Below are 11674 nucleotides of genomic sequence, written 5' to 3' on the forward strand. Positions count from 1 at the left end.
GAATATCTTGAGATGCCTCCTCGACTTTTCGGAGGCGAAACTCCACACTTTGCATCGAGGAGGTTTGGTTGTTTTCTTTTGTATTAATATCTTCCACTTTCTGTAAGAAAGTCACATCTTCAGTTATAGTTCAGAATTTAAGAAGATTGAAGAAGTTTAAGTTAAAAAAACAATATTTTTTTTGTTGAAGTTGAAAGTGAGAATTTGTTGAGTACAAACATTGAGTAGATTTATTAGGGTCCGTGAAGTTAGCAGAACATTGAAGGCACAAATGTCGAGACTAGGTGGGTTGGTTAGTGCTTCGTTTGTGCCGGTTTGTGCCGTAAAAAGTTTGCCAGCAAAACATACGGTTTGGAAATTATTTCGATTTTTAGAGGTTCTGCTAATAGGCCAGTCATTGAGGATTTTTAGGTGGAAATAACTCGGGAAGTACAGACATTTTGTATGCTTGAGTGCGTACAACTAAAATTCATAAAATGCACAATTCTAAACTTGCCGCCGGGGCCGCCATCTTACCAAGATGGCCGTCAAAAGCGGTTTTCCGCCGATATCTCCAAAACTGTGCATTTTACGAGAAAATATGTGGTGAGCAAAATTAAAGAGACAAAAATTTCCTACAAAAAATGTAGTTAGCATATTTCCACTAAAGTTAGCCCTTGCGCAGAAAAGCAGAAATTTTTAATAACCAATGGCGTGTATTTTATCAAAATAAATCATTAATCATTTAATTAATTAATCAAATTGATTAATCATTAGTCTATGATCAATTAATTTTAAGTAACATTAGATTCTCTATTTACGCAGGCCTGACGGACCTGGCGGTTCGTTAATGTCCTGTTTTCATTGCCGAATACGTTTATCCCTATTTCGGGATCAACGTTGGCTTCTTTGAATTCGTCGGATTCTCCTTCTTCAGTCGATAAAGGAATATCGATACATATTCCACAAATTACGTTTGTGCCGATTTGTGCTGTATCGCCAGGAAAATATTTTCCTGGAAGAAGTTATTTCGATTTTTAGATGTCTGTAGATGTTTGCTATAACTTCGCACACTTTTGTCGGCATAAATTTCGAGACTAGATTGATTGGTTAGTGCTACGTTTGTGCCGGTTTGTGGGGTAAAAAGTTTGCCAGCAAAGCATTGCCTTTGAAGGTTATCTCAATTTTTAGATGTTCTGGAAACCTTGTACACTTTTGTCGCTATACTCTTGAAACTAAGTATAATGTTCATGTCGCGCATGGGTTAATGTTATCTTTGTGCCAGAATGTATAGTAAAAAGTTTGACCAAAAAAGGGAATGTGTGAAAACTCCCAGCACGTTTTTAATAAGTATTATAGTTTTCACACAAGTGTAGTGTGCTTTTGATGACACTTTATTGTCTAATTTGTTGACAATTGTATGCCATACATTTGCAGATGGTTTGTTTATATAAGATCATCCTTGTGTTGGAGAAGAACGTGTGTGTTAGCTTCGTTTTTTCAATGACAGCCTTTCGCGGCGTGTTGTACCAAATGTAAAATAATTGAAGTTACAATTAGCATCTGTCTGTGGTGTATTAGTCATTCGTGAGATTGGGTCTCCAAATGGTAAAGAACTCAGGGGATAACTGTTATATAAGTCCAAATCTGCTAAATCCGATTGCACTACATGAAATAGATAAGAATCCCTAAGTTCTGCCGTTGTATATACAAGATAAGTGTACGGAGTCGGGTAAATCATATCGGACCTAATCTCGTGGGTTTCGTGGAACACCTTGTATATTTTAATCTAAAAAGGTAGCATATTAAATATTTTATTTTTGAGTGGGCGGGGTTTCATCCAAGGTCGCTCTACCAACCCAACCCACTATACATTTACAAATATCTATGCCCGAACGCCGATTCTAACCAGTGACCCATAGTACCGCACTCCAGCCTAAACTGAATTGCGCCACACGGCCTGATAAAAATATAACACACCATGAATGATATTGGTTTTCTATGCGATTTTTTTAAACTTTATTACTTTTAGTCACAGTAGGCTATGAAAAATAATCTTTTATTTCGTTCTCAAGTTTCTATAATTTTTTTATTTACTTTCTTGTGCCAGACTCTTTGTCTGTTAAAATGTTTCCAGCTACAATGTCAACACAGTTTAGTTTCTAGATCAGCTTTTGTTTCACATCGCCTACTGTGGTTTAAAGTAGTATATAAAGTGTATATAAATCGCATATATCATCTATGATATTACCATAATATAACACAATAGTAAAACAACGCGTTTGAATTTTGGTTAGTTCATATTTGTGATTGCTAGATGTCTCACGAGTCGGAATATTTGTAAAGTGGTGTGCGCCCATAATACAACATTCGGTGCTACCAATAATTGTAATTGAATCTTCCTTTCAGTAGATGTTGCTGAACCCAGTACAGTTAGCCATATGAAATGTGTTTAACTTCAACAGGGTAATATCTATATTACACTGGCTTACTGTAACACCACGCCAGGTGCATGCTACAGTTATCATTTAACATTTATTTTTATAGATTAGAATATCAATTCCATTTAATTCTTCATTTCTACTCATTTTAATATACTGTATAGCACGTTTACGTTCCATTAAAGGTCATTATGGCAATAAAATATATAGGGAGTTCTTCATTATTAAGAGCTCCTAAGCGAATTCATGATTTCTGTCCGTCTGTCAGTCCGTCTGTGTCCCTACATGATAACTCCCGAACGATTACGAATTTTCCAGTTCTGTTTTCAGTAATAGGTAGACAGTAGTCAAGCGACTAAGTGATTAATTTTTTGTCAATACTGGTTAATCGGAAGCGACCTTGTCGCTCGTCTATATTGATTTAGTTTATTTCCTTTTCTTCATCATAAAATTATATTGGGTTGCGATTAATACATTCAACGGGTAATCATAAATAAAAGGTGGTTTTATCTATGATCTATGACGAATAATTATACCACAGTATAATATGTACATACATATTATGATTATAGAGATGTGCGGTTAATTCGTAAGATGAGTGTTGCTGAAAAAGGAATACCTACCAATGACAATTTTTTTTTAACCCAATCAACCAAATGGACATGAAGCTGTTTCGAGTCAGACCGATTCGGTCCCGGCGCTCATTTTGGTCCTCGTGGTTTTGGTCCAACAACTTAATTGTGCTCAAACGGGCACTAACGAACTATTTTTTCTCCTAAAACGCAGCCGTGAAAATTGCATGTCTCTTTGAGAACTAATTACTTCACGAAACTAACAGCTATGGTCAATAAATTTTAAATTATTTGCCAAATATTCGTTCTTAACGTTTTGACCTCAGCAGTAGACTTCTGCCATGTACCATGAAGGACCAGCCCCTCCTTCCCCAACCAAATTTTGAATTTTTATTCAAGACGTTGCCATATTTTTTCCGGAATTTATATAGGTATGAAAAACCGGGATCCGGGATAGTGCAGCTAATTTCGGGACAATCCCGGAAAATCCCGGCCATGTGGCAACCCTACTTAGATATATCCTTAATTACAAATTGCAAATGTAACTAAAATAAATTAGTAATAGTAGGTTTTCTTTGTCCATATTTGTAAATTCAAAGTGTAATTAACTTCCTTTAGAAACAACAAACTAGTTCTTACAATTTATTCCAAGGTACACCGTACAGCCCCATAAACGATGTTTCATTTTGTGAGACATTACATAGACGCAAGTGTGCTTAAGTTACTGTCCATTAATATAACAAATAAAAAAGTAGGGCGATTAACTTCAACGCATTTTCCAGGCATTGATCAGTACTTTCCAAAAGCCATAGCCATGTGCGCTATGTTTGTCTTTACTAGAGGTATTTGTGGTTAATATTTCAAAGACATATCTTCATCAATAAGAAAGTTGACACTGCGCAGAGTGCGTATAAACGGCGCATGCGCACATCTAATGTTTACAATATGAGATATGTTTGCTTTAAACAGAAGCACCTGTGATAAAAATTTCAAAAAAATATTTTGACAAATAAGACAGTTGATATTACACATGCGCACATTAATCTGATGTTTACAATATGCGATACGTTTGCTTTCACTAAAAGCATATTTGGTTAAAATTTCAAAGACATATCTCCATGAATAAGTTAAGTATTAAGTTCATTGCTCAGTCCGCGTATTAGCACATCTGATTTTTACTATATGCGATATGTTTGCATTTACTACAAGTGTCTGTGGTTAAAATTTCAACAAAATATATTAATAAATAAGAAAGTTGATATTGCAGAGTCAGCGTATGCGCACATTACTCGTCAAGATTTTTCTTGGTTGAGGTGACAAAGCTATAAGCTACCGAATGCAAAAAAAACGAAATAAATATCTTGAAAACTGTGGGAATAGAGACCTAGGACGGACAGAGAAAGTGGCTGGCAATAGCGCACCCACCTTCCTTGGAAAATGCGCTAAAAATATAATCGGATTATACAAAGAGCGAGAGGAATGTTATACTTTTTTGTCGATATCCATATTTATTGATTTTAACGAGATCGTTTTTCTGAATTCCGTATCTTCCAAACAAAGGGGCGCCCCATACATTTTTGCGCCCAGGGCCCCCAATTGCTTAAAGACGGCTCTGCAAACAGCATCTGGGAAAAATAATTCATGCGGAGGAAAGTTATGAAGGTCGTCTAGCACACCTTCAAAGTATAGAGGTTTCCAAGTGCACGGGTTATACTCTCTTTAATATTTTTGCTTATGGAATATCTGGATTTATTGAAATATCTTTCTAAAAATCTGATACAAGAGAACAGAATACCGAACGATCTTCGAGATCCCATCCATCGTTTTCATAGTACATCTTAAGGGGTTGACTCGGTGATCCCACCAGATCAGCATAGCTTGTAAAACAATTTTCTTGATTCGGCATTAGTTTTATTTCTATTCGAGGTGCCTACATACAAAATTTCATTTTCCCATCTTAACAAACAAAAAAATTGGATTGCGCAGATACAAAAGTTGGGGCAAATTTTTTATGTATCTGCGTAGTTTCTTGAGGTTTAAGGAATATTTGCTAACACAGAAAACCGGACATTCAATGTACAAACAACAAAAATTATACTTTTCAGGTGTGGGCAGTTTTTGGGCTGTAACTTTTTGGTGCGTTAGTTTACTCAGCTGAAAAACAATGGCGACATTTCTTATATCCTTAAGGATATGTGTACCCATTTTCAAAATGATCGGACGTTTCTACACAAAGTTATCGTGCATACGGGCGACAAACGGACAGACAGACAGCAATACAAAATTATGAACGGTCACGAGGATCGTTAATAAGTAATAACAAAGAATCAACGAACTCGATAACGATAAATAAAGTATGGATACGTGCGCATGCAAGATGCAAGTTTAAAAATGTAGTTAATGTAATTACGATGCTAAAGTAAATCGATTACAAATTGTAATCAGTAATTAAAATACAAATTTTGTAAAGTAGGTACCTAATCAAATACCTACGTAAATACTTTTATGATAAAGTAATTTGTAATCAGTATTCGAATACTTTTTGGAGTAATCATTCCAGCTCTGCTTGCAAGTATAGTGCTTAATTATGACGATATGAAATAGGAATACGATATGGGAAGAATATTTAAACTCGATTACCGATCATGTTTTGTATTTTCCCGCTTCGATAACTGATGCCGATCGTTTCGTGACAAATAATGAATGTAGTTTCTAAGATGGGCGTATTGAGCTACTCTCAACTAGGTGGCAGCATGTACCGGTACATCTTTTTACAATCATCAAGAATTGGCGCGAACCGGTTGGCTTACTATTTGTATTATACTATGATATTACTTTTCCGCACCCATATATGGGTAAGTAAAGTATTGTTTTCATCACATAAAAAAGTCTGTTGTCGTTGTCCGGATTGTTTTTAGCACGATAACTCAAAATTGAATGGGACAAATTGCGTACATTTTTTCAGTCCTTACCGCGTGGAGAAGGCACCCATTAATTTCCAAACTGGTAGGCCGTAATCTTCTGCGCATGCGCAAAAGTAACTTTGTTACTTATGGACCGATCTTACTGAAATTTTAACATTAGCATTCTTTACTAAAGGCAACTCGATCGATTATTTCAAACATATCAAAAGCTTCTTTCGCGCATGTGCAAAAGTAAATTTCTTATTTGTTGACCAATTTTTGTGAAATTTTAACGGTAAATCAAATTGAACATCCATGTAGTTAATTGCCAAATCGATTAAATACTTCGCTCAATAAAAGGCGAAGCGATGTATTAAGTTAAATCCAATGAAAGGAAAGTGCTGGGTCTCAACAGATGCTACCGTGCGGAAAAGTTAAGTTTTGATTTTTTGATATTGAAATTGATTAAAGAACAACTTTAAATACTCATTTAAAAGCTTTAAACTGGAATCCAAACCGTAAGATTTTTTTGACGGTGGATCATTATCTGAAATTTTTTTACTGTCATTTCTAATTCATAGTCTATCATGGAAAGCGTTTATTCTGACCATTCCATGCTATAGTAATTTATTTTAGAGATTTTAGTCCATAAAACAATAACTTCAAGGCAGTATTTTATTATTAATGGAAAAAAGAAATTTTCCTTTCAAGCGACTGTGAGGTGGCGCCGCCTAACGAAGGTAACCAAAAGTAAGTGCTAAGTGGTCGTCATTAGGGATAGAAAGAAAAACATTGATGCATGGTTTTCTTGCGTAGGAGCGTGACGGTGTGGTTAGAGCTGCGTATCAATTAGTCACGTGCAAGGTCACGTGCTATAGGTATGGCGCTCTTAACGTAAAATTAACATAATTAATCACATACCACGAAACAAATAAAGTCCATAATGCTGGCTAAAAGGAATTGAATATAACAATATAACTGATTGATTTAACTAATAAAATTTAAAAATTGACATGTCTATCACTATAGAAGATTGCGACGACTAAAATAAAATCTTAAAATTAATTGATCATAGACTAATTGATTAATCAATTTGAATAATTAATTAAATGATTAATGAATTATTTGGATAAAATATACGCAACTGGTTATTAAAAATTTCTGAATTTCTGCGTAAGGGCCAACTTTAGTGAAAATATGCTAACTACATTTTTTGTAGGAAATTTTCGTTTCTTTAATTCTGCTCACCACATATTTTCTCGTAAAATGTGCAGTTTTGGAGATATCGGCGGAAAACCGCTTTTGACGGCCATCTTGGGAAGATGGCGGCCTCGGCGGCAAGTTTAGAATTGTGCATTTTATGAATTTTAGTTGTACGCACTCAAGCATACAAAATTTCTGTACTTCGCGAGTTACTTCCAGGTAAAAATCCTCAATGACTGGCCTATTAGCAGAACCTCTAAAAATCGAAATAATTTCCAAACCGTATGTTTTGCTGGCATACTTTTTACGGCATAAACCGGCACAAACGAAGCACTAACCAACCCACCTAGTCTCGACATTTGTGCCTTCAATGTTCTGCTAACTTCACGGACCCGATTTATTATTCAATGGTACAAATGTCTTCGAGAGTTAAATGGGACGATGCCTTGGACGCGCTGGGTAGGTACAGAGAGCGTACCCCTTGTCCTCATGCGCGATTTAGAGGTAAAGTGAGGGCACCATAACAGGAGAATGGGATAGGGAAACTGTATCAATTTTTTACGTGAGATTCCCCGCTCGACGGCGATACTTTTATTTTAAACTTCGAGTACATGAAAAAAATTCACGCATAGCGCACAGAGAGAGCGGGCAGTCGAATTTTGGGGGTTTTTCCGACGAGGGCGATTCAAAAATGGGAAATTTTTAATAACCTTTTCGGCTGATGCCTATCGGATCCCTTATATATCTGGAACGCTAGATAACTTAAAAAAGTGCACACTTTTGTAGCTCCATGGACATCAATTCTGCATATTGGCAAGTGCCAACAAAAGATAGTGCTTGAGAACGGACTGTCTTAACAATACTTGGAAGAGGACTGTTCTATAAAAGGATGCCCTTTGGGTTGACGAACGCGCTTGCGATATTTCAAATGCTAGTTGAGAAGGTTATAGCCACATGTAAATGGTGTACTTGGACGATATAATAATAATTTCGCGAAATAAAACAACGTCGTGCGTTTTTTAACAAAATCACTTACTCCACAAGAAAGTAATGCCTCGTAACAGGACTTACCTGAACAATATTTTCAACTTTCTCCGTAGTCAATTTTATTCGTTCATCAGTTGACTGATGCAGCTTGTACTCCTGCTCAGCAAAATATCCCTCGACGCATTCCTCTTCGAAGTCATAGAGTCGCTCCATATCTTCTTTCTCCAAGAACAATTTTAGGCCGTTATCATACGTCTCTCGAATGCCCTTCAGTTTACGTTTGAGATACTTAAACAGTAGGAACAAGTGACATATAAAAATGAGCGGGGGAGGTAGGATCGGTTTCTGTTCGTATTCCATAACCACGGTAAACCTCTGAAACATCCACACTTGATGCGCGACCGCGTTTACTTCCATAAAGATATTATTAAATACGGCGATAAGTAAATTAATGAGCAAAATGTTTGCGACTAGTAAGTACACCGACATTACCGCGGGAGTAATCCAACGCCCGGTTACGCATTTCGGATCGTCCGGTCCTTCTTCACAGGGAGGGTCTATTCCATCGGCGAAAACCTCTCCGTACAACATGAAGTATGGCTCATAAAATACCTGGGGCAGAAATTAGCGCTAGGAAGCAGCTTAATTGCAACTTACATTTCGTGCGAGTCTCCAACTGGCCTCTTTATCCGGATAAAGAATAGCTTGTCGACACACGCCAAAACTCATAAGTACAACCAGCAAAAGTACTACGAAGTAGATCATGTTTTTAACCATTTTCCCCATCATGGTTACCAGTGGGCCTAAAGGCAACTTAGATTTGCACAACTCAACCTTAGTCGTAACTTACCCAAATACTTATTAACGCCTAAAATATTCAGAATACGCAAATACCAGTAAATACTATCGACACAGTACATCACTCGACCAATTTCACTAGTTTCATTTTGTAATCTTAACGACACACCGACTAAGAAAAATATTATAGCGATAGCATCACAAGGATTCCACATGTTCAAACTCCAAACGGCCAGCTTATGACTGAGAGCGGCGGGTTCAGTCGAAAGTATCTCTCTCACCTTCTCGCAACCCATCGCCGTTATAAACGAAATGGCCAAATGCTCTTGCCACGTCGGCGTCGGCCCCATCTTCACCAGCACGACGTAACTAAACAACATGAGGAACATCAGGTAGGCGATCTGCAAGTTTGTGAAAGTTCGCAACGGACAACAAGACATTATTCACTTACAGAATTAGACCAAAACTTCGTTATGGGCGCCGTGAAAAATTCGTAGAGTTTCTTCTTAAATTTAAGCGGTCTCGTTCGCGTCTTCTCCGCGTACCTTTCGTCCATCGAGAAGTGCATCCTAGACTCGTCGAATTCCGGTAGCACCTTGCCGTTTTCTTGCACGACAGTGTCTCGCGGTATAAAATTTTCTGTCAATAACGCCTACAAGAAGCAAAACTATATCTAAAGGCCAAGTAGCGTAATATGCAATGAGAGTTTTTCAAGGAATGTTCTGTAACAATCATTTCATTACGTACAGAAAGTTTTATTACTCAGTTCAAGTTCATTTTTAAATGTACCTGAATGCCGCTGCCGATGTTTGATTTTGTTTAAATAATTCTTTGTGTCTTTTGTTTTGGTAATTCTAATTAAATTACGTGTTCAAAGACTAGATTTATTCAGTTAGGAATTATTTGCGTAGTATTTTAAGTTTATCTCATGTTTTTCTCGAGTCGTAGATAAGAAGTTTTCTGATCGCTGCGTAAGAAATAAGCAGATTGAATGAGCGTATTTGAAAGACAGTAAGTATATAATAATGCAGCTGTATCTGAATAAACAATTAACATAGTTACAAAACATTTCTTGACTTCCGTGCAAGCAAAATCCTATAAATTGTACTATAAATCAAAACCATACAAAGTATGGATGGTATAGCTTCAGACGCTTATCATATACTAGATACTACCAGCAAGAGTATTTAAATAATGCTAATCAGTGATGGTACCTACTAAAAGGAAAGCATTTTTCTGAAAAAAAATAGTATGCAAGCGAGGACAAATATTCAAAATCATGCCACTGAAAGCAAACACTCCTTCATGGCCACTCTCATGCAATGTTTCATTCACATTCTTCGGATATAGTCAACTAGTCACTAAGTGAAAATTTGTGACATTGTGAAAAGGAAGGATTTCTACAGATTGCAGGGCGTTTAGTTGCGGAATTTTGCAAAACTGCACGAAATTTTTTCAATTAATAAAAGTGTGAGATCTTTTTATGAGCATTTTTATGTTTTCGAAAGTGCTGAATTTGAATTTTCAAAATGTCACCAAATTTCCGATACGAAAGTGGGTCAAAATTGGAAGAAAAACTCCAAAAACGAAAAAGAATTATCTGGTTTTTGAAAATGGTGCAATAGTTATTACGCTATACGCTCTCATCCCTTCTTTGTCGAACGCAAAAAAAACCCCAAGGCGATATCTCACAAAATTAGGAAGTTAGGTCATTCGGAAAGCGTGCACGTTCGTTTTTTTAATTTTTTGGGCCCTGAGAAAGAGCCCAAAAGGACTCATTTTTGGCCAATGTTTGAGTCCACTACCGGGAATACGAAAATTTCCGAAATTGGGCGTGTGGAATCCAAAAATGGAGTCGGATTTGACATGCGAGACCATTTTGGGCACATAACGGCCTATAACATTGCCAAAAACCCGGCATGTCCCCAATAAAAAATTTATTTGTTAAGATGTGGACTTTCTGTTATTTTGTTAGGCAAAGAAAGGAGCCTGTAGTGTCAAAATTTGAAAAATGGGGGGGCCAGTATAGAATTTTGTATTTGGAATAACTCAAAAACGATGGGGGTGCGAACGAAGATATTGGGAGCGCAAACATGCGCAAACGATCACAAGAAAAAAAGTAAAATTTGTAAACTTGGGGGGCAGTTGTGAAGTTGGCCCCCCCGAATTTGATTCCTTCGTAATTTTGAAACCGGCAGCTGCGGAATTTTGCAAAACTGCATGAGATTCTTTCAATTAATAAGTGTGAGATCTTTTTATGAGCACGTTTATGTTTTCGAGAGTGCTGAATTTGAATTTTCAAAATGTCACCAAATTTCCGATACGAAAGTGGATCAAAATTGGAAGAAAAACTCCAAAAACGAAAAAGTATTACCTATCTGGTTTTTGAAAATGGTGCAATAGTTATTACGCTATACGCTCTCATCCCTTCTTTGTCGAACGCAAAAAAAACCCCAAGGCGATAACCAGGGCGATACCTCACAAAATTAGGAAGTTAGGTCATTCGGAAAGCGTTCACGTTCGTTTTTTTAATTTGTTGGGCCCTGAGAAAGAGCTCAAGGACTAATTTTTGGCCAATGTTTGAGTGCACTACCGGGAATACGAAAATTTCCGAAATTAGGCGTGTGGAATCCAAAAATGGAGTCGGATTTGACATGTGAGACCATTTTGGGCACATAACGGTCTAACATTGCCAAAAACCCGGCATGTCCCCAATAAAAAATTTATTTGTTAAGATGTGGACTTTCTGTTATTTTGTTAGGCAAAGAAAGGAGCCTGTAGTGTAAAAATT

General features: G+C 36.8%; 1 protein-coding gene across 1 annotated transcript; it reads right to left on the reverse strand.

Moving 5' to 3' along the window:
- Positions 1–4: 4 nt before the first annotated feature.
- On the reverse strand, positions 5–11577 carry LOC116158901 (transient receptor potential cation channel trpm-like; the record flags this gene model as incomplete). The annotated part of the gene is made up of 5 exons (XM_031471766.1): positions 9335–11577; positions 8936–9284; positions 8743–8888; positions 8170–8697; positions 5–100 (listed from the first exon to the last, which is right to left on the reverse strand). Coding segments are annotated over exons 1-5 (1236 nt in total), but the record flags the coding sequence as incomplete, so codon positions are not given.
- Positions 11578–11674: the final 97 nt, after the last annotated feature.

The sequence above is a fragment of the Photinus pyralis genome, unplaced genomic scaffold, assembly GCF_008802855.1.
Source record: "Photinus pyralis isolate 1611_PpyrPB1 unplaced genomic scaffold, Ppyr1.3 Ppyr1.4_LG1, whole genome shotgun sequence".
Lineage (NCBI taxonomy): Eukaryota > Metazoa > Arthropoda > Insecta > Coleoptera > Lampyridae > Photinus > Photinus pyralis.